Source organism: Thunnus albacares, chromosome 20 (assembly GCF_914725855.1).
Source record: "Thunnus albacares chromosome 20, fThuAlb1.1, whole genome shotgun sequence".
NCBI classification, from domain to species: domain Eukaryota; kingdom Metazoa; phylum Chordata; class Actinopteri; order Scombriformes; family Scombridae; genus Thunnus; species Thunnus albacares.
Genome location: NC_058125.1, coordinates 23,653,272 through 23,676,107, shown reverse-complemented (window position 1 = coordinate 23,676,107; position 22,836 = coordinate 23,653,272). Strand labels below are relative to the sequence as shown.

At 37.9% G+C, this 22,836-nt stretch overlaps 1 protein-coding gene across 2 annotated transcripts in view; it reads right to left on the bottom strand.

Moving 5' to 3' along the window:
- The window catches only part of LOC122971477 (corticotropin-releasing factor receptor 1-like), a 68,370-nt gene extending 45,876 nt beyond the window's left edge, over nucleotides 1-22,494 (bottom strand). Inside the window, exons 1-4 of one of the 2 annotated variants that reach the window (XM_044338148.1) lie at nucleotides 21,714-22,494; nucleotides 17,450-17,537; nucleotides 14,871-14,930; nucleotides 14,387-14,512 (exon numbers count right to left, since the gene is read on the bottom strand). In XM_044338148.1, coding sequence (XP_044194083.1) covers nucleotides 14,387-14,512; nucleotides 14,871-14,930; nucleotides 17,450-17,537; nucleotides 21,714-21,743 — 304 coding nt within the window. In that variant the 5' untranslated portion in view covers nucleotides 21,744-22,494. The remainder of the gene's footprint in view (nucleotides 1-14,386; nucleotides 14,513-14,870; nucleotides 14,931-17,449; nucleotides 17,538-21,713) is intronic. The other variant, XM_044338149.1, reaches the window with a different exon arrangement.
- Nucleotides 22,495-22,836: the final 342 nt, after the last annotated feature.

Genomic DNA, 22,836 nt, shown 5'->3' with positions numbered 1-22,836 from the left:
TGTTCTCTTCCTTATCAATTCTGCTAGCGACTCTCTGCTAATCTCAAATAATAATGGGGATAGGTGGCACCCTCGTATGGTCCCCCTTTTCAATTTAAATTGTTCAGACATGACTCAAACTCTTGAAAGTGGTCCAGAATACAGTACCAATTAATAAAATGAAACCCCTTTTTTCTCAAGTGTATGTTGCAAATATAGACAAACTATTCTATCAAATGCTTTAACAGCATCTAAGCTGAGAAGCATTGAAGATCGTTTAATTTCTTGTGCCAATGATGTTATATTCAAGGTTCATCTAATGTTATTTGTTCCTTGTTTTCCAGGTATGATCTGGTTTAATTATTTTCATTAATACACATCTTGATTATTTTAGTTGATATTATACTCAGTATCTTTACATTACTGCAGTGCAAAGCTACAGGTCTGTATGACTCATTTCTAGGTTTTTCCCTTCCTTGGGAATCATGGAGATTATTGCTTCTGACCATGTCTTAGCAGGGTCTTTCTCATTGAGAGCATAATTAAATATTCTTTGCGGTAGAAGTGTGACCTCGTCTTTAATTCCCCTGGGTACCTGTCAATCCCCGGTGAGTTATTATTTTTCAAATTCTTTATAACTTCTACAATTTCCTCCTCTGTGATTGGCTCTGTCATTGTTTTCAAATCTTTTTCATTTAATTTAGATAGATTAATTCTTCCAAGTAAAGTTCTATTTTTCTGTTTTATCTCCTATTACTGGCAATTCTTAGAAAGCCTTGTACTAAACAGCAAAGCCTTCTGCTATGTCTTTAGGGTGAGACACTGTTTTCTTAGAGGAGGGGCTCACAATTTTCAGAGCTACCCAGCTTGCTTGTGATTAATGCAACTGAAATGCCAGTAGCCAGCTAGCTCTGATTCCTAATTCATAGTACCTCTTATTAGAAAACCATAGCATGCCTTGGGCTTTGTATTTCAGTAGGTCATTTAAATCCCGTCTGTATCAGCCAAAGGATTTCAGAGTGGTTTCATTATTTGTCCTCTTGTGTTCTTGTTCCAATTTCTGTATGCAGTTTTCTAAATCTAATTGTTTCTTGTCACATTCTTTTTTTCAATCTAAAGGAAAGTGCTCTTATTTTCACCCTAAGTACTACTTTTGCTGCTTCCCATAAAGTAGATAATGAAACTTCTCCATTATCATTATGTTCCAAATAATTATTTAATTCCTGTCTTATGTTTTGTACCGCATCGGGATCATTTAATTGTGAAACATTCAACCTCTAGTGTTTATAATGCTTTTCTGTTTCTAAGTTTATTGACATTAACAGTGGTCCATGATCTGAAATGGTTATGGGTTCAATGTGACAATTGGTAACTTTATGGGCATCCTGTTTTGAAACACAGAAAAGGTCAATTTGGGAGTAGCTATCATGTACTTTTGAGGAAAACGTAAAGTCCCTCCTCCTAGTATGTTTAAATGCCATATGTCTGCGAGCACAAGCTGCTCTATCATACTGCATAGTGCTTTAGCTTTTTGCATTTGAGGTCCTTGTTCAATTGGGCGTTGATCTATTTTTTTGATTCACAATTGAAATCCCCTCCCACTATTTTCTGCTCTGAGTGCTGCAGTTTCTTTAAAGAAGCCCGGATCATATTCATTTGGTGCATGCAGTATAAATATTCCCAGTTGTACCGACAATCATGATATGGTGTCCCTTTTTCATATACATTTTCTGGAGCAAGACATAACGATCTAAACTGCTAACCTTTTCTTGCCATTTTCTCATGACGCACCAAAAACCTGCCCCATCCATTTCCTTCTCAGCTTCTTGTGTTCCTTGTGATTCAAATGGGTCTCCTGAAATAATGCTACTGAGCCATTCAGTCTTTTGAACTGATTAATAATTTTCTTCCTCTTTATGGGATGATTGATTCCCTTTATATTGTAACTAATAAAATCCAATGTATGCATATTTCGTTACCATTAAATTAACTATCCATCCTGCAATATTTCTTATCTTTCGGTTTATACTTAATCTTATAGTCATGCCATGTATAAATTAAAATCCAAGTATTTTTCATCTTTATGAACATGTTTGCCAAAAAATGCTGAACATTAAGAATATATAAATGATGGAACATTACTAGACAAGAAAGTAAAATCAACCTTTTCAAACTTTTTTACAAATAAAAATTGGTGAGGTTGAGGTTGGAAATCCTGTCACCTTGTCTGCAATACTCTCACCAGAGTATGCAGCATTCATATGTATCCCCCTCTCCAGTAAGACCCAAAAATATCAACTAAATCACTTATAATATAGTCCTAGCCAATCTTCACTATCTGTATATTAATTTCTCATCTCATCTCATCGCAGTTGTCCCCGCTGTCGACATTTCTCAATCCTTGTGTTTGAGAGTTATAACTTGACTTATGTCCCTTCAATTATTCTGCTCCATTGTCTCCATGAATGATGGCTCTAACATCCACAGGATTCAGCTGCCGGTTCCTCCTCTGACTCTCCTGGGTGATTAGGGTTCAGTATGTCCCCATCCTCCATTTCAGTGTCGAGTCCAAGCTCTTTCAGTGTTGGCTGAGCCTCCAACAGCGGGGGGAACACTCTCACTCCTGTATCCAGGAAAATTTCAAGTTGGGCAGGGTATGGTGAGTGGGCTTTGATGCTCTTCTTCTTCAGTTTTTTTTTTATCACCTCTTGTACTCGCCTCCTTTTTCTTCTTGCATGTCGTACGTCTCTGCGTGCTCTCGTATCTCATACAGTCTAATATTGTTGCGCTGAAGTCTGTTTTCCATGTTGTCACATTTAGCCATTACAATAGCCTCTCTCTTCAGTAAATAGCCCACAGCCCTTTCTTCACATATGCTTCTGTCTTCTGTGGTGCTCACTCTGTTCTCTGCTGCGGTTATTCTTTCATCCAATTTCTGCTTTATTTCACCCATGGATGTTACCAGCCTGTTCAGCAATAGTTTAGTGTCCCGGAAAGAGTCACTGTTCTCCTGTCAGAGTTTCCTCAACTCTGCTAGCATCTCCGATTCACCACTTGATTCACTGTTAGCCGTAGATAGCGTGGTTGCTGCTAGTGTTTCCTGATTCAAACTCATTGTAGTAGAAAGTTTGCTATGCAATCTAATGTTCATTTGTTGACTATATCTCTGTTTAAGGCTAGTTTAGTTTCAGGCCTGGTGGAGCTCGGTATTCAAGCATCTCCCTTGGCCATGGCATAGCCAGAAGTCTAGTCGTCAGATATTTTTAAGAATTAAATCTATTTAGCATGTTTATCAGCAGCATTTATTTTTGGTTTATTTAGTCTTTCTACTTCTGATGTGTCATGCAAGTGGGTCAAGACGAGGACAAGTTTGTTTCTTTTTAATTTAATATTTGTTTGTTTCTTGTTTGTTTCTTTTTATGATTTAATATTGTGGGTTTTGAGTTCCATATTATAAGTAACTGGAGCAGAGACAAGAATTCACATCGCTCTTTTCTCTGTACTAGCTCACAGTAAGTTTTAGAATCCGATTTAAGATCTTCTTATTGTTCATAAATCATCTCATGGATTTGTCTTTGCCTCTGGAGTTTGTTGATCTGCTGCTGAAATATGTCCCAGATCTTCAGCATCTTTCTGTACCAACAACTCAGACAAACAGGGAAGCATTGACTTGAACTCTGGAATAATCTCCCTCTGGATCTCAGGACAGCAGCTACATCCACTGAGGCTTTTAAGTGCCCACTCAAGACTCACTGTTTTGCCCTTGCCTTCACCTAAAGCCACTTATTACTGTCCTAATACTACTTACGCTACGATTACTCCTTCCTCTGTCCTGTTATATTTAGCTGAGATTAGCCCTAAAACCTTGTTTGAGCATTTAAGTTTATCTTTACTAATTCTTGTACTGAATATGTTCTTCTTCTTCTTCTTCTTCTTCTTCTTCTTCTCATTTTTATTACAAACAAATGAATGTTTTCACATGTGAAATGTCCGAAAACCACATCCACATACTGTATGTGTGGATTATTTTTGAAACACCATTTCACATGTAGTACACATATAAAAAATGCTAAATAATAATAACACATTAACAAATGTTCTTTTTGTTAATACTTACGTAGTAGTAGTTGTAGTACTGGTCATAATAGTAGTAATAATATCCTGCCGTTCACTCATCTTTTATGTAATTTTGTGTTTTTTTTTCTGTTTGTTTGCTTATTTAGATTTCAATTTGTGAGTGTTATATTAATAAAGGTAATAAAATAAATATAGTACTAGTTATTTTTGTTAGTAGTTCTAGTTTTTTCCTATCAGATTTATTGGTGTTGTTTTTATGTTGTTTATTTTCATTTTTGTTTTTGGCCAAACATTGTTTTTAATCCTGTTGTAAAGCCTCTTTGCATGAAAGGCATGATTTTATAGTAATATACAGGAATCAGCAGTACACATAACAATCAACTGACAACCCAGCCTATAATAATAACATGCACAATACACTTCTACATGCTTATTTTCGGAATAATAAACAATATAAATGCTCTGATCAGTCAGAACATTCTGATGTTTGAACAATGACTCATTAAAAATCTCTTCAACTATTTTTAATCCCTGAAAATGACAAAATCAAATGGTGACTGTTTGAACCCTCATGCTTCAGGTCTCTTTTGAAAGTTCAAGTGATACTGAACCACATTTGAAAAGGCACAAACATGGTGAAATTGTATGTTTTTTTCCACTGCCTATTTTATTTATTATTTTTCATTTTTTTCATTATCAGTTTATGTTGCTGTTCTGTTTTGTGTGATATCACATACATAGAATAATGGAAAGACTGTTTTATTGTGATTTAATTCAGGGTTTCTTATGATGAAGAAGGGTCTATTTAAAATACATATAATAAAATACATATATATAAATGTTTTTTTTTTAAATATTTGTTCTGGGTATCTTATCCATTGTCACTTGTCTAGTTTTGTACTAGTGCTTACAATTTACAATTACAGTTTTATTTAGCAGACACCTTTATCCAAAGCGACGTACATCTGACAGCTGAGACAAAAGCGAGGATCTCGTCAGGAGAGAACAACATGAGTAAGTGCCTTTAAGCTAAGTTTGAGTCTGATAGGACGTAGGTGCCAACAGGCACAGAGGCCATGCATAGATTGCATAGAAGCAGATTTTTTTTTTCATTCCATCAAGTGTGGAGGTGTTCGCAAAAGAGCTGGGTCTTTAGTCTTTTCTTAAAGATTGAGAGAGAGTTTGGTAACTCGTTCCACCACTGGGTAACTACAGAAGAGAGGAGATATGAACAGCATAGTGACATGTGCTGGTTGGCCTGGTTGAAGACCAGATGCACCATTGTGTTCTTAATCATTTGCAGAGGTTTGAACGTGCATGCAGGGATGCCTGCCAGTAAGGAGTTGCAGTAGTCAATGCGTGATATTATGAGAGCCTGTACCAGGAGTTGTGCTACATGCTCAGACAGGTAATCTCTCTGATGTTGTTCAGGGCAAACCGACACGACCGAGCAATTGAGGCCACATGAACCTTAAAGGTTAGTCTTATCTCTAAAGAAGGTAATCATTGAGAGAAAATACAGTTTGGCTGTTGTTGAACACAAATAAGCTTTTTTTAAAAAAAAATTCTACCTTTTCTGCATTCAACAACTCTCCTTTTTTCTTTGTACAACATAAATATCCACAATACCTCCACTTCACTTTTACAGACAGATAAGCATGCAGTCTCTTAAATCTGAAGCTTATGCAGATCTTTTTTGGCTGCATTGGACCATATCACCAACAATTGTACAAACTGCTTTAATGCGCTTGGAGATAGAAAGATTCATAACAGATATAGAGTACTCCTTTGTCCATTTTAATTATAATTGTCCAAGTCCAAGACATTTTCTCATCATACTGAGATGCTTAACAAAGAAGGGTTAGAAAAACTTAAATAGATAAAGACAGTAGATCTGCTCTTTACAACGTGTTAGACAGCTGTACATAGAAGCACAGGGATTGGTATAACCTCGTCTCCTGGTAGCAGCAAATCAGCTAACAATGAAATTGAGTGGAAACTAATTCGTTACAGCCTGTTCAGCCTGTATCTCGACATTCTTTGGTGACTGTTCTAGCTTTTATTGTCAAGTACTTTTAAATTTATTGGTGACACGATTCAACACCTCCACAAGACATCCAATCTCTCTGTAAAGTATAAAAGATGAGAAGTGCTTCCTGCAAAAAAATTCCAAATCTCTGTCATTGTGTCAAACACAATGTGCAGTAAGTTTAAATGAGTCACTTCATTTTGTCACTGGAATGTGTCAAAATTAGTGGAGAAGCAGACATTAGACACTGCATGGCCCCCATGGGGGAAATAATAGAAATAAAGAATGTAGCACCTGAAATATCACACAGTATTAATCCAAAAAAAAAAAAAAGCTGTAGACACAAAGGAGACCTTAAAGGGGACATTTCATGCACATTTCAAGGTCTATAGTTATGTAGTGGGGCGCTACTGGAATATCTTTGCATGATTTACAGTTAAAAAAAAACAAAAAACAACTCCTTATTCATCTTATTCTGTCCCTTTATGCAGCCCCTCAGTTCAACCTCTGTCTGAAACAGGCCGTTTTAGCTCCTATCTCTTTAAGGCCCACCTCCCGATGAGCCCACTCTGTTCTGACTGGTCAGCTTCAGACGTAAACAAACTATAGTAGTAAGATTTCAGTTATTTTTCTCATTCTTCACTTGAAATACAAACTTCTCAAATACATTGACAAAATTTGATCCGAAATGTGAGTAGACAATGCAAACAACACATGGAACCACTTTACAGTAGCAACAACCTTAGCGACAACGACTACCAACGGACGACTATTTGTGGCAATCTGACGTCATCACAAGGAGGAAGTAGAGGTAACATTGGAAACAAAGCATCAGAGCAGCTAAAACCCTGGCTTTTGACTTGAAGGCGGCATTTTTTACATACGTTCACTTCAAGTTTTGGAACTATTTAACATCTGACACTTGACATCATAACAGTATATCAATGACAGAAAATCACAAAAAGCATGTTATGTCCCCTTTAAAGGTGCCACCAGACTTTAAGATTAACAACAACTACAGTACTACTGTATATCCACAAACATACACTGATTGACAGTCAGAAAGGAGCAAATATTGGGACGATTGAGGAGAAAAAACAAAAATTCTCACATGTTCTTTAACCAAAACAGAAACAGGTGCCAATCAACAACAGTTTGCTTTTGGTAGGTTACACAGCAATTTGTGCAAAAAAGAGAAAACTTTTAATCTAATCTGTATCTGTTTTTATATGCCTTGTTATTTATTGCCTCTATTCCAACAATCTCCAACTATCCTTGTGATCCTTGATTATCTCTTCATATTTTATCTAATTCATTACTCTGTGTTCAATGTGCTGCTGCTCTCTTGGTCAGGACACTCCTGTAAAATAGATTTACCTTTCCTGGTTAAATAACGTTATGTTCAGTGCATTTGGATGAGATGGTGGACGGAGAGACGAGGGCAAAAAAGATTGTAAATTGTGCAAGAGAGAGAGCTGGAGGAGAGAGAACTGAGACTAAGAGAGTACTGGTTCTGACCTCAAACCTCATCACGTGGATTATAAAATAATTATCACACACAGGACACTGCACCATTTTAACTTTTAAATTACTGATTCAGCTGCTATGTGATATAAATATCAAATATCTTCAAAATAATCTTAAAGGGGAATTTTATGCATCAGCATGTGTTTCCAGGTGTTGGGGAGAACTACTGCATATGTGAAAACAGTAGTATGAAGCATTGTGTGTCTCCAGAGGGAACTGCTGTGTGAAATCTGATAAATTGCCTCAAGTAATGTCACAGTTGGGGGCTGAAGACTACAAGTTTGAAAATGAAAAACATCTGGAGGTGTGGAGTTAGACAGCAGTGGAGTTACTAGACCTCTGTAGCTCGCTCCTCATCTCTGCTGGAGGCTAGCAGCTGCAGGCTACATCAGCCACTACTAGCATAATGCACACCAGAATCTCTTGACCAAACTGTCAGCTGTTGAGTTGCTTGTGGGTAATGTAGGCAGTAGGTGTTGACAAGGAAGCGTGTGGAATAAAAATTAGGGTTAGGGTTAGGGTTAGAATTAGGGTTAGGATTAGGATTAGGGTTAGAATTAGGGTTAGGGTTAGAATTAGGATTATGGTTAGGGTTAGGATTAGGGTTAGGATTGGGGTTAGGGTTAGGATTAGGGTTTGGGTTAGGATTAGGGTTATGGTTAGGTTTAGGGTTAGGGTTAGAATTAGGGTTAGAATTAGGGTTATGGTTAGGTTTAGGGTTAGGATTAGGATCAGGGTTTGGGTTAGGATTAGGGTTAGAATTAGGGTTAGGGTTAGGTTTAGGGTTAGAATTAGGGTTCTTGCTGAATTGAATAATTGAATTCTTCAACATCGCACACCAGTCTATGATTTTATCTCTCAACAGTTAACACCAACTGACCCAAACTGAAATGTCAGATCAGTCATGACACCCAGATCACACTTCAAATCTGCCCAACAGTTGTGATGTGTTGTTTCCGCCCCCCTCCTTCAACTTTCAAAGACCCACTTTGACTTTTTGTGCTTTTAAGTGCTGCTTAAAAATGTGCTTATGAAAGAAAAGTCAAAACTCTGACAGCCTTGTGTTAAGTGTCCCTGATGTGACAACATCCCAAACAACCCGCTACCTTCAGCTCAAAGTGATGAATATGAGGCCTTTAATGAAAATAGAAAATTAGCACTTCTAAAATTGATGTCTCAAAAGAATCTGTAAGGTCACAGTGTTTGTTTACCTCTGAAATAACGAATACGTTCTGCAGAATACAAACACATTCGGCTAATGAAAGGACAAACAACTCAGGTGTTGGTGCTCTTCCTCTGACCTCATCAGTGAAAAACATAAAATATTTAATAACAATTAATAATAGACGAATGCTAAAAATGCACCATAGCAAGGTTTAAGTTGCTATGCTTAATTTGTTATTCATAGCTCCAAGGAGGAATTTAACATTCAGTAAGTCTAAATACTAAAGTGAATCAGGCCCTAAACATCTTGTATACTAAACCTTTTCATCTTCACTTTTTTAACTAATGACCTTTGCTGGCAATGTCAGCTGATGGGAAGTCTTTTTTAGTATTGTAGGCTATGCTTGAATAGAGATTACGTTAATCCTGAAGGTGAAATGAACCTTGCAGTGTCAAATTACTGGCGAGCTCAGCCTGAATTATAGCCCGGCTCACTCTCTCTCTCTCAAGTGACTGCCGACAGTCCTGTGGGGGTTTTAGACTTTAAATTACCGAGAAACACACTTGCTTTTATCGCCTAAATTTGCTTAATTGTGTTTACTGTATGTCCCTTGGTGGTGTTTGTATTACCTTCAGAGTGCTGCAGTGCCCTAAATAGATACGCATCACTGACTACAGACCCATGTTTGATAAAAAATCACTTATATAAAGATTGATGTTGGTGATCCGGTGTTGAATTTGCCAGTATTTGTGTAAATCATAGTGGTGAGAGTGAAGTGAATGAACTCTTTTACATTGTCTAAATGAAAACATGAATTAAACATGAATCTGATAAATTATAGAAGTCAAATCCTTCATCATCGTGCTGATGACGACCTGAAACCACCTGAAAGGGAAAAACACTCTAAAGGAAAACTACACTAAATTGAAATTGCTGTGCTTAGAGTCTCTATTTTAATAATAATAAAAAAAAATCAGGTTTTGAAGTCCAACTGAAATTAAAAAAAGTCTTTCTGGCAGCTGATGTTTGAGATATTTTAGAGTCTAGATGTGTTAGTCTCATTAAGTTAAGTCTTAATTATCTTTTTTTTGGTTTTGGCAGCTCTTGGATTGTTTTTTATGATCCCATCTTTTATATCTTATTCACGTATTTGTGATTTTATGTTTTGCATTTTTGTTTAATTCTGTAAAATATTTTGTTTTAGAGCTGATTTAGTCAATTATCTATTATCTATCTATTTGGCTATCAATAGAAAATTAAATCTGCAACTAGTTTAATAATTGATACAAGTAAAAATGTCAAATAATCTTTTATTCCAGCCTCAAAAATGTGATTTGCTGCTTGTACTTATCATACATGTATATAACAGTAAATTACAAATGTTTATGTTTTGGACTTTTGGTTGGATTAAACAATTTGATCAATCACATTGTGCATTTTTCACTATTTTGTGGCAGTTTACAGACTAAACAATGAACTCATTTAATCTCAGTGTGGATTTCTTGGTTAAGTTAATGTTAAATATATAAATTCCTTAAGTTATTTTCAAATAAATTGAATATGTAGAGATTTTTTTTAACCCACCACCACTGAAATTGAACCTCATGTCCGCTATATTTCATCTACTTTCTCTTTCCTTTTCTCTCTACTGTCTTTGCTTGCCAACACACACCAACACACACACACACACACACACACACACACACACACATACACATACACACACTCTATATATATATACAAGATATCGCTACTCCGTCAACCCGCATACACCACCATCACAGTCAACACCCTGTCTTCGCTACTCATGCACTCAAACCCTTCTCTGGTGTCGACTAGTGTTTGTTTGAAGTGTCCCTTCTATTTTTTAACTGTTTCAGTCTTTGTAACAATGTTATGTGTTTACCTCTGTATTCGGCTGCTATTCCAACCAACAGTCCAAAACCTGTTGGTCGGACAAAGGAAAGCGACAAATCCTCAAATTTGAGAAGGCGGAACCAGACAGGAACGATTATTCTATTATTAAAATAGTTGCCAATTAATTTTCTGTCGATCGACTAATAGATTAATCAACTTATTGTTGCAGCTCTGCCTGGGAGATTCATCAGAAATGCTCCTTTATCCACTCAGCTCTGAGTGGACAGGTTGATTGACAGCTGAGTCACCAGGGGCGATGTCAACAAATATTTAGCTTACAAGCTAAGCACCGACAGCATTTTGTGAGCAGTGATATTGAAGAATAAGCACCACAACATTTAGCATCTAAACAAAGTGGTGTTCAGGTTTTCAGCTGTTTCAAAGTGCTACAGCTTTCATTTTACTATCTAACCTGCAAAACCTGTTTGGTTGCTCGACTGGCAAGCTGAGATACCTACAAACAAACCACGTGTCCAGGTTTGTAGATAAGAAGAAGACACTAACAAGACAGCTTATGTGGCTCTTTTTGTGTTGTGTCTGATCTGAAACAGACTCCTGGAAAATGCAACCCCAACCTGATTTGCATAAATTAATTTTCAAAAAAATAAATAAACAAATGAGGCCTGACCTGAAAGGGACCTGAGAACACTCCGGAAATAGAGCCGAGGATAATTAGACTGGATCCAAAATGTGGTCAACCAAACAGACCAAAACAAAGACAAAACACCAACATTGGCAGCAGCAATGATGATCCTCCAATTAACAAGCTGCCATAGCCAAACAGAGCAGCAATAAATATCTCAATATAATTTGGACTTCAAGGACCTTTAGTGAAGAGAAAAACAACAGTATTCCCATGGAGTTCCTGATAAATATAAAATATAAATGTTTCCCTTTTAGGAACAAATTTTAGTTTTTAGTTTAGTTTTTAGTTTGACCATATAAAGAAACTGAGGTAGGAGATTACTTTACAATTTAGCATTTATAAGCAGTATACATGCCTTATATTACACTATGATATAGTTACAAACAGATATTTTAAGTGTATTAATGTGCCATGTTGGACCACAATTATAACTTTTCCTACGACGACCTAATTCATATTACTGCAACAAAACTACCATTCATTATGTGTTAATACAGCTGTCTCCACTTATAGAAACAGAGCGCAACACATCATACTCATAATATGCAACCAAGAGCTGAAACGCTAACAAATAGCTAGCTAAAAACATTAGATTTCAGTACGTCAAAGGACTATTTTAGCACCATAAGACATATGGTGCTTAAATAATAATAATAATAATAATAATAATAATAATAATAATACCAGAGAAGAAAAGGTATATTACATATTATATATTGACAAACTCAGTATTGTTGGTCTATCTCAGCATCCTTTCCCCTTACTTTGCTTACTTGCAAACAAAACACTGCACAGCTGTCTGATTTATCTGTATTCCACTATAACACAAGTTGAATTCTGTCAAAATGCTTCAGTTTAATACAGTTTGCCTAAAACTGACATTTGGATATTTGACTTACCAGTGACAAAATGCTTGCTGCACATGTAAACATACTGACTGTCAGGACCTCACAGTTACCCTTTCTTCCTGCTGATGTCTCACATCTTATTGCCTGTATATACTTACTTATCTTTTTAAAGGCTCAGTTTTTGAGGTTTGGCAGCTTATAAAAAGTTAGTTCTGTTGGTAGTGCATCCAATCACACAGCAGCTTTTAGGTATTTTTCTGTTCTTGTTTGCAAACCAGTGTAAATAACAAGGAGGCACCTTCATGCAATGAAAAGTCAATGGAGAGTGATGAATTGTCTTCACCTCCGGAGTGGGTGGAACTTAATTACGCTCTGTCTGTATTGGTGCCCACAGGAGGAGTTATAGTTGTTGACCAATATGTTAATAAACGCTTATATCTGTGTGAACACTGAAACATGTTTTGCTCGCTGTAATTGTTCCTCCAGGTCATACTGGACATTAAAGGTGCGACATACGTCATTCAGCCCCACTAGATGTCACACTATAGCATCAGCACCTCAGACCAAAACAAATGTGCCTGTCGTTTACTCAATAAAGTTGGAAAAAAACAAAAAGTGGTCCCTGATCTGACAGCTCACGAAACCCTGATTAAACTGTCAAACTAGGCAGTGATTCTTCCTCTTCTAAAGTGTTTTCAGAAACATATTTTAGTGAAGTTTGTGACTTGGATGCCATGTTGAAAATGGACGTGGGGAGGACACGGAGGGATTCACATGCACTAACATACACGTGAGGCCGTACTGGCTATCAAAACAAAGAACAGAGAGGCTAATATTACAACACACACACACACACAGAGGGAGTGTGACTTCATTCATTCAGTCGCCATTACTCCACTGTATCTTTACATAGCAAATAACTGTTTGCTGCTATTTTAATGTTATAAAACAGGCTGAATGTCGTATATTGCACCTTTAAAAGATCCTTCCCTAACATGCTTTTAGTGCATGTGATGTGGGACAATATTCACAACCCTCCTTTAATGCAAAAATGTATTCAAAATGGATCTAACGTTAATATGAAGCTTCAGTCGTCCAAATTAGTCAGATTATCTTTCACAGTTACTGTCTTTTTTGTGCCAAATTCATTCTGTTTGTTACTATACTTCCACTGTTTGGGGAAAGAAAAAGAGGTAATTATGCACTAAAAAGACTCTAAAGATAAGCTTTTAAATACATTTTTGCATACAAACAGGAATTATTACTTTTTTTATTCATTTGGATTTATTTTGCACGTATGTATATATACTATTTGTATGTGCTGTGTTCAGTGCTACTTTTATTTACTTTGTTCCATTTAATAGCCAAATTGATTGTATCATTCTATTCTAATTTAAAATATGTTAATATCTGTGAATGCATTGTCTATAATAATTGTCTTGGATCTTTATAATGACAAACAATTATAATGAGCTTTGGACCTTTAATGACCAGTATTAACAGAGGGAATGATTACAGTAAACAAACCCTGTGTCTGTGTTCATTTGGGCTCCTTAAAAGCTCAATACTGTACTGTAACAAATGTACAGTGACTCTCCAAATACTGTTTATGTAGTTCAGATTATTTGATTTAAAAGTAGTTTTGACTGATTATATTGATTATAAACACAACAGATACAATATGATATTTTACCAGTAACATGGATGTTAAAAAGTGAAAACATTTCCATCAATTTATCAGACTTAAGGTCCCTTTATACTCAGCAGTTTTGGGCTGTTTGAGACAAAAGTTGACGGTAATTTGACACGTACATGATTGTTGTTGTTGCACAGTCTAAAGGAGCCTTAAAGCTTCCCAGACAGCAGAGTTTAAAGGTTAAATTTTGTGGTGTTATCCCATCAAAACACCGTTTTCCTGCTTTCAGAACATCATGTTTTGAGTTCCTTTATTCTGGCGCTCCACAGTGATTTATATGCAGCAGTCCTACTTTGTATACACATTTTTTTTTTTTTACACTTTTGTGTGCCTCTCATTAATTTGTATGCTCATGCTAATTTCTGTATACACAATTATGTAAACAGGATGTGCCCGAAGGGGAAGACGAGTGGGGCGGGGGGCGGAGGGGGAAATTAAATCTTGTTTTTAATCTATTGTTTCTGGTTTTGCTGGCAGGTGTTCAGTGTTTGTGTGGACTTACTGGTGGTGTTGTATCTGACACCGTAGAACATCTCTGGACAGGGTCGTGACACCATCTGGCCAGCGCTGCTCCTGGGCCAGCAGGTGCCAATGCCATCGATGGAGGTGTCACAGTAGATTCCCGAGCCTGCAGCGTGGGGGGACAGAAATGTCAGACACAGACCCACATTCTCGGCATGGCTCAGGACTACATATAGCCACGCTGAAATTCTGACAATGGGCTTCGCAATATACTGTGGAGCTGAATAAGCTGTTTGTGTACATGGGCTCTAATGATTACTGCTGTGCTGTGCGGAGCTTCGTCTCCTGTGGTACCGCGCCAAGTCTATTTCCAGCATTGTTCTCGTCTTTGATGTTAGTCCTCATAATCTGAGTTCAGATCAAACTTGTTTCCCTCGTGGGGTATCCCACAACAACTCTGCTTTGTAGTAACTGCGTAGGGAATCAGTTTCACACATCTGAGAAGAGCAACGTGTCCAACTCACCGCTCCACTGACCTGTGGCATTGCTCAGGGTTTGGTTCCAGGAGGAGGCCAGGGACTGTACTGAAATCCAGAGAGAAAGAGAGAGTCTCATCAATAACCGCACCTTAATCCTTGTTTGCACAGTTTAAAAGAAGGCTATGAAAATCTCATTAGATTCAGCTTAACAGCTACAAAGGGTGAACATTAAAGGGCAACGGTAAACACTGGTGACAGACCTTTCCTGGAGCAATAACAGGACGATAGCAGCAAATATGAATCTAGACATGCCCCGAGGGCCATGCTATTATTTCTGCAATAACTCAAGACGATTCAGATAAGGAGATGCGGAAATCGAGGGCAAAGTTGACGCTTAATTCTAATGCTTTCAGATGTTTTTAATCAATGTTTGCACACCATTTTGTAGTGTTATTTGAAGTAAGCACTTTTTCATACTGTCCTCTTCAGAAAATGGTAGTTTTGGTTGTTTGTTGGACTCTTGTCTGTCAGGAATAGAAAGCAGAAGTTTCATGACGTTGTTATAAAGCCACAAAACCACAGTAGTGGTGGATGGTTGGGTCAACAATGTGTGACTTTGACTCATCAGACCGCTGTTTGTATCTTGTCTCCTACCAACAGCCTGTCAGCATCTATCTTTCTTTTAACCCAAATAATAATGTTTCCCTAACCTTAACCGAGTAGCTCTTCCTTTAAAACCTACAATGATCTTATTGGCCACTTGTTAACAGCTGAAACAACAACACTGTCATATCATCATTTTTTAAGTTGATATGTTGGACTTGTTAGCAAACAGTTGCTTATTTTCCACATCCATCAGTTACGGAGCAACGTTATCATTCATTTGGAGTCCTGTTTTTGTCCACCTGGTGAATTTAAGTCCAAGTTTCACTCTCTTTTAGTTCTGTTTTTGCTCTCTACCAACTCCTGAGGGAAATATCTGGCTCTTTAACCGCTAAACGCTCCACTATGTTCACCAGCTAACTATGTACAGCTAACTGTGTCTGTTTGTCATTTGGTGCTGAGCAGGTAGTTTACAGTGGCTTTTTAAAGCTTTTTCTCAGAAAACAGCTGCCTACTGCGGTTGAAAACGATGCTATGAGAGCGCTGAGAGAGAATAGTTAAACAAGGAGCTGAAACTCGCTGTAAAGCTCCATAACACCCAGGATAAAACATTTTTGGAACTAAACCCAAACTAGGGACTAAAAGTCAAGGTATCTTGGCCTCTGCTGCTTTGTTTAACAATTCTTTTTAAAGTCTGTCTCTTGCAAGTTCCCCTTTAACCAAGTAGTTTTTCTGCAGTTTTATGTCATACTGGGATGTTTTTGAAGGCAACAAGTGTTTTATCTTTTCCTCCGGAGGACTTATTACTCCCATCATAACTCAGTCATCACTAGGACTGGGTTTTATTTCAAACATTTTCTATGCCCAAGTTTTGGAGTTTTGGTGAAAACAATACTCTTTGATATTTTACATTCTCTGATTCCAGCTTCTCAAATGTGAATATTTTCTGGTTTCTTTAATCCTCTACGACAGTAAACGTAATAATTTTGGGTTGTGGATTGTTGGTTGGGACAAAATAACAGACATCTGTGGACATCACCTTTGGTTTTTGGGAAACAAAGCAAAGTTTTTTCACAGTTATATATTAATAACAAATTAATCGATAATAAAAATAATCATTAGTTGCAGTCCTGCTCAATTTATCAGTGTTTAATAGAGAACTTTGCCCAAATAGAAAATAGTCTAAAGTTAGTTGAGTCTTTCTTATTTATTCAGTCTTCATATTTTCAGGAAATATCTGATCAAAGTAAACAAGCCTGACCAATGTGATCGATCATTAAATGACAATTTTTAATACTTGATACTAGAGCTGAAATAAGTAATCAATCAGTCAATCAAATGAAAATTCATCATTTGATAATCATTTCATAATCGAAGGGTTTCCTGTTTATCTATTTTATTATAATGGAATAAAAATAAAATTGTAACGGAGATTTTTCACTATTAAACAACTAACTGAAAAAAAAAAATCAGATCTACTCATAATGTAATTATTATTTACTTGAAACTTGATCCTACAGATCCATCCAGCTGCAGCTATCAGTGAGCGTGTGACAGCATAATAATATAATAACACAGCCCAGACAGCATTGTTATTACTCTACCTGGGACAAATTTGAACATAACCAGCGGCGAATCACATGAGGATCATTCCTGTGCATGCGTGCACAGTTGTGTGTGTGTGTGTGTGTGTGTGTGTGTGTGTGTGTTCTGTGAGTATGTGTGCTGCGGTTTCAAGTGTTCAATAGCCAACTATTACTGTACTTGTGAGGTCTACACGGAAACAGAATAATAAGAAAAGGCATTTTGCCAATATCCACAAGAGGAAAGTTGTGATTCAGGGTGAGTGTTTGGCATTTAGCGGTTATGGTCATGAGATGGAAAAGACTGAAAATCAATTCAATCTTACAAGTAAAGTAACGTTGAAGCAACTTTCAACACTCCTTTCTGTCTTTTTAAAAGCTTGTAACACATGTAGTAAAAAAAAAAAAAAATGCAGCTGATGTTTGTCCTCAACTTACATGAGACATTCCCTGATAGCATTAGCAGAGCTTCACATGTCAGATCTGCTAAAGAGCCTGAAGGCAGAAGGCTTATGATGGCACACACCTGCAAAAAGAGAGAAGTCACAAAGGTCAGGATCAATCAATGAATCAAATTCTAACATGCGTGACGTTAAAAGATGGAGCTCTACAGCACAGAGGAATATCTGGCTTCGGATACACACACAATACTTCTAAGTAGATCAATTCAGTGTTGGTTTGGCTCTGCAGATGAGATTTGTTGGCAATAAGAAAAATACAGAAAATCGCCATCCTTAAAGTAACACTATCTGACCGTCCTGGTGTTTCTTACATGCCCGTTAAATCCCCTCATGTACAGTAGAGGAGGTTCTGCTGAATCTGAAAACTGAATGACTCTCTGTGCCCTTGAGCAGACGATGCATGTATTAACAACTCCTCTCGCCTGATGCAGCACTCCTAATTTGGAGCACTTTGTAGTTTGTAATCACTTCTCTCTCGTCAACAGGCTTTGATGTTTACAGATACAAGGATTCAATATAATATAGAGGCTAAGAAATTACTAACTGCCTTCTTAAAGGGCTGTAATGTAAATTCAAAATATTTTTCCGCTTGTGCAGCGGGTGTTGCTGTTAGCCTAGTTTGCAGAAACATTGAATAATGCACATAATTATAAATCTACAGAAGGAAGCTCAGAAGAGGTTTTGCGCCTGTATCTGCTGGGTTTTTTTTTTTTTTTTGCTTATTTCTACCACAATAACAATATAAGATATCATCTGCTCCAGTTACACCACCGTGATGAAAAAGGTGAGAACCTCTTATTATATGGAGGGTTTTTGTTAAATGACAGCAGAGTGGAATTTATTGTGCGGATTATTATTTCATGCACACGCTTTGATCTCAACTGGATTTTATTCAGGCCTCCTGGATGACTGACTGCTGGACACTCTCCAAACCAGGGGGGTTGGCAACACTTAAAAAAAAAGGGACCCAGTGAATTTGTGTATTGTGCTGCATGTTGTACCGCTGACATCTGGAAACCACCGATCCGCTGCTGGCACACATGCGGCAGCTGTCAGTGCCATTTTTCGAGAGGCAGAAAAGACCACAAATTGTTAAATGTCATCAGTTTAGTTTTTGTTTGGGCTAGACCGGCCTCTCTAATTGACCCCAAAGTAGGTTAGATCTCGGTGCAGCTGTCCTTGAGCAGACTGTTCCCTGTGGACACGAGATGCCGGCTACTATTACCTATACAGCCAATGTTTCATTTCCTCTTTAAATAAAACATTCCTATTAATAATGCATCTGAAATGGTAAATATTTCACATTTCTCAGACAGAAAAGGTTCACTTTACATTCTTTAAAATTCCTCACTTGTGCTTTTTTGAAAAACGTGTAATTAGATGTGTCATTCTGGTGTAAAAGGGCGCATTCATACCTGATGATTACAGCAGTAGTGGATGTAGTCGCATCATATAAAATGCTAGTCTGCCCCAGATTTCAATGAAGGGTTTTCCTGATGCTTTGCTGCATCTGTTTCACGCTCGGTGAAGCTCGAGCAGGTATCAGCGTACAGTAACATCCTGACTGCCCACTTCTTTCCACGTAATTAAAGCTCAACAACTGACAGCCACCATTTAAACCAGCGGTAAGCAAATAGCTGCCAATTCCAGCCTTGCAGCGAGTATATCTGGCTCCCTGATGAAAGCTGAAGTTCTGACTATCATGGTTTTCATCAAAACTAACTCTCAAAACTTAGAGAAGCGTTAAAAGCGTGTTGTTTGAACACTGCACGCTGCTGGAATTAAGTCTAATAAACCTGTCAGAAATGGAATTTTATTTGAATTCTGACTTTTTGTTTTAATTCCACAGCTTTATCCTGTCGGACCAAAACAGATTTGTGCTTGCTTGTCTTTGTTCAGCCTTGTTGTGGCTGTACGTTCATGTGTATCTCCGGAGTTCTTGTTGTGAAGCACATCGAGAGCCTCCAGAAAACCGGAGTCAAATTCCTTGCATGTGTGAACATACTTGGCCAACAAAGCTGATTCTGATTCTTCACAAATAGGTTGAACTGAAACGGTATGTTGGTGCCATTTCGTTTCTACGACAACGACAACAGAACTTTCAATCAACCATGAATGAAGGCCGCTGTTTATGATGTGTGGATAATCAATAAAGTATGTCTCCAGCTTCCAAGTGACTCAGTTTTTATTTGTTAGACCTCACTTGCTAATCTGCTAATTTAGTTCTGACTTTCACAGTTTACACTCAAACTTTTTACAGAATCTTTCACAAATCTGCTGTAGATAACAAAATAAGTCCCATTTAATACAACATTTTTTACATCTAAAGCTGCCTCCGCTGCTAAAACCAAGAGTGAACGCTGCTGAAATTAAGTCTAAAAATCTACCACAACTTTAGCCTGTTGGACAGATTTGTTCTTCACAAATACCAATTGATGACAGTCTAATATAAATGGTGTGTTGATGCCATTAAACAACAACAACAACAGAACTTTCAATCAACTGTAAATGAAGCAGGCTGCTGTTTACTGTACATGGTTAACCGATAAAGTAGTCACCGAGTGAGTCTTTTTTCAGCCAAATGAGTATTAAAATTACTAATGAGATGAAAGCAGAGGTTTTTGACCTTCATACTTTACATCTGAACTTTTACATCATTTATCACAAACCTACTCCAAATAAATCCCATTGAATGTTACATCTAATACTGCCTTTAAAATGAAGGGAGGCATTAAAACTATTTGAACAGTGCATGCTGCAGAAATTAAGTCTAATAAACCTACTACAAATAAAATGTTAACATGTGAATTCGAACATTGTTTTAATTCCTCAACTTTAAGCTGTTGGACCAGATCAGATATTTGTTAACTTATTTTTGTTCAAGCTTTGTTGAAAGAAGAAAGATGATGTGTGGATAAATATATCTCTAGTCTCCAAATATTTTAGCCAAACGACCATTAAAATAAGGTGTTAACCCTCATTTACAAATGATACAATCCTAAATATTGTTATATTTATATTTTATTCTTAAATGAAGCCTGCGTTTCCATGGCGCCGCCCCATGAAAAATCCTGTCAAACCGGTCCACGGTTGAACAGCTGACCCCTGATGCAAAGATGGGATAAAACAAGTCTGCACTGCTGATAATGTGATCTGAAGCTGCAACACTTCGATAAGTATTTCATCAGGGGGGCCTCATTTTTTGACCTTAGCAGGCATGTGATATGTGAGTTACTGAGTGGGTGGGGTGGGGTGGAGGGTGGGAGGGTGGGGAGGGGTTGCATGGTCTTAAATCACAATAACGGGGACGCAAATAGACGGTGGGGGGGGGGGGGGGGGGGGGGGGGGGGGGGGGGTATTTCAAAAAAGGGTTCAGAGGATTCTTGACTATTCTTAGTGCGGCAGCTTTCCTCACAAAATGGGTAGGAGGGAGATGAAGTAATTCACCTCAGGCATCTGTATCAACATCAGCATGTCTCTGCTGAGTGCACATGTCCTTATATTGTTGCATCTGTAGGACTCAGAATGAGCCACAACTAGGATAAACATCATATATATGTGTAACTGATCTCAGAGGAGCATTTTGAGATTAGAAAAAAAATGTGAATTTTGTTCACTTTCCTGATGTGATCCAAATAGAATAAGTGAGAGGAGGAGTGCACTTGCTGCATTAACACCCTTTTAAATCTCCAGTGTCCCAAATCCGGGTGTTTCAGCATCAGCTCCAGTCTCACATAGAGGAGAAATCATGTCACCAGGGATCGTTTTCTGATGCCATCTTAACCCAAAAAGTCCTGGTTCACGTTTCAATGTTTCCAAGTAAATACGCCGACTACACCTTCAGCGCCTATTTGAACTAATATGAATCAGATTATTCTTAATACTCAAGAGCTCCGGCGGTGGAAGGTGGGAAGAATCTAATCCTACAAGTCTCTGTGTCAGATTAATGTCCACTTAAAACCTTTTAGTTTACAGAAAGAGGGTTCCCTTTCTTGCTTTTAATGGTTATTATTTTTTAATGGCTGTGAGATGGAGGCAATGGCCAAAACTGACATCTGGATGAAATGAGTGCTAAATCCCTTCGCATCAAGATTATACTGTGCTGAAATCCCTGAAAATAAGACAGATCAACTTGCATTTATTAAGCTATTTTAATTAAATGCCACAAAAAAAAAAAAAACCCCAAAGCGAAAGGGTTTAGAGAATGTGTTTCAGTTCATGCGCAAAGACGCATAACTTACCTCAAGCAGACAGATGCATTTGCGACGCATTTCCAGACCTTTATTTTTCACATAATTCTCATGTGTTTCATTAATTGTCTTCTTATGACTTGATAAGATCCTTTTTTTTACACGCCTTCCCCGCACTCCACTGAGACTATCCTTTGAGTTTAATTGTGCCAGCAAAAAGTCGCGACAACGGATTTGTTTAAAACGGTGCCAAGGAATTGTTGTTGGAATTGCCACTTCAGTCAACAGAGAAGGCGCGTAGCCAAAAAGAAACCGATCAGGTCTCCAAATGAGCTTGCCCAGATGATATCAAAGGTTATGCTCCATTAAAATATCAAATGAAGAGATATTTCAGCCGGTCTCCAGGTGATGAAGTGTCCTTTCCGCTCGTGAAATACTCAAATGAAGTCGCCCCAGTCAGTTTCTGTTACCGGACTGGAAACTGAATCCACCTTGGAGAGACGCGCACCATCACACGGACACTATCGTACCCCTCAAGGCTGGCAGTGAACCAGAAACACCTTTTACACGCATGGTTTACTGCCGAGGTTACCCGGAGCTATACGCCGTCATCCCTCCTGCTTCGTATCCAGCTTGTCTGACTCCTGCGTGCAGCCGCTGCGTTTGGTACGGATCGTCTCCTCAACGCGCCGCCCACGTTGTGCCACTTAGTCGGGAGTATCCGACGCGACTGAGGAATAACTCGTCGTCGTGGAGTTAATTATGCAACGGCCCTCCGCTGATCCGGATCCTAATCTTTAATCCGTTTTTTGCAATCTCTGAGAAAGTTAGAGGACAGGACGGCCCGTGGGGGGAAACTGATTTTAGAGGGGAGGATCCGCGCGCATCACTGAGGAGGAGAGAGGCTCTTATTAAGGAGACAGGAAAGGAAACCCTTTAACTTGTGCCCCCGTTTCCAGCTGAACGAGTGCCAAAGCTCTCAGAGTTAACAGATTTGGCTTTGAGCTAAGATGGACAGATGGTCCCACTGTGTCAATACAGTGAAGCATCCCCGGGGAGCTTTTTAAATAAAATCCAATGCAAGTGACTTCCAAAAACATGCTCCTCTGTGGTTAATTAACTTAAAAAAAAACAAATTCTAATGTGTTCAGATTAGTGCTGGAACAACTGATCG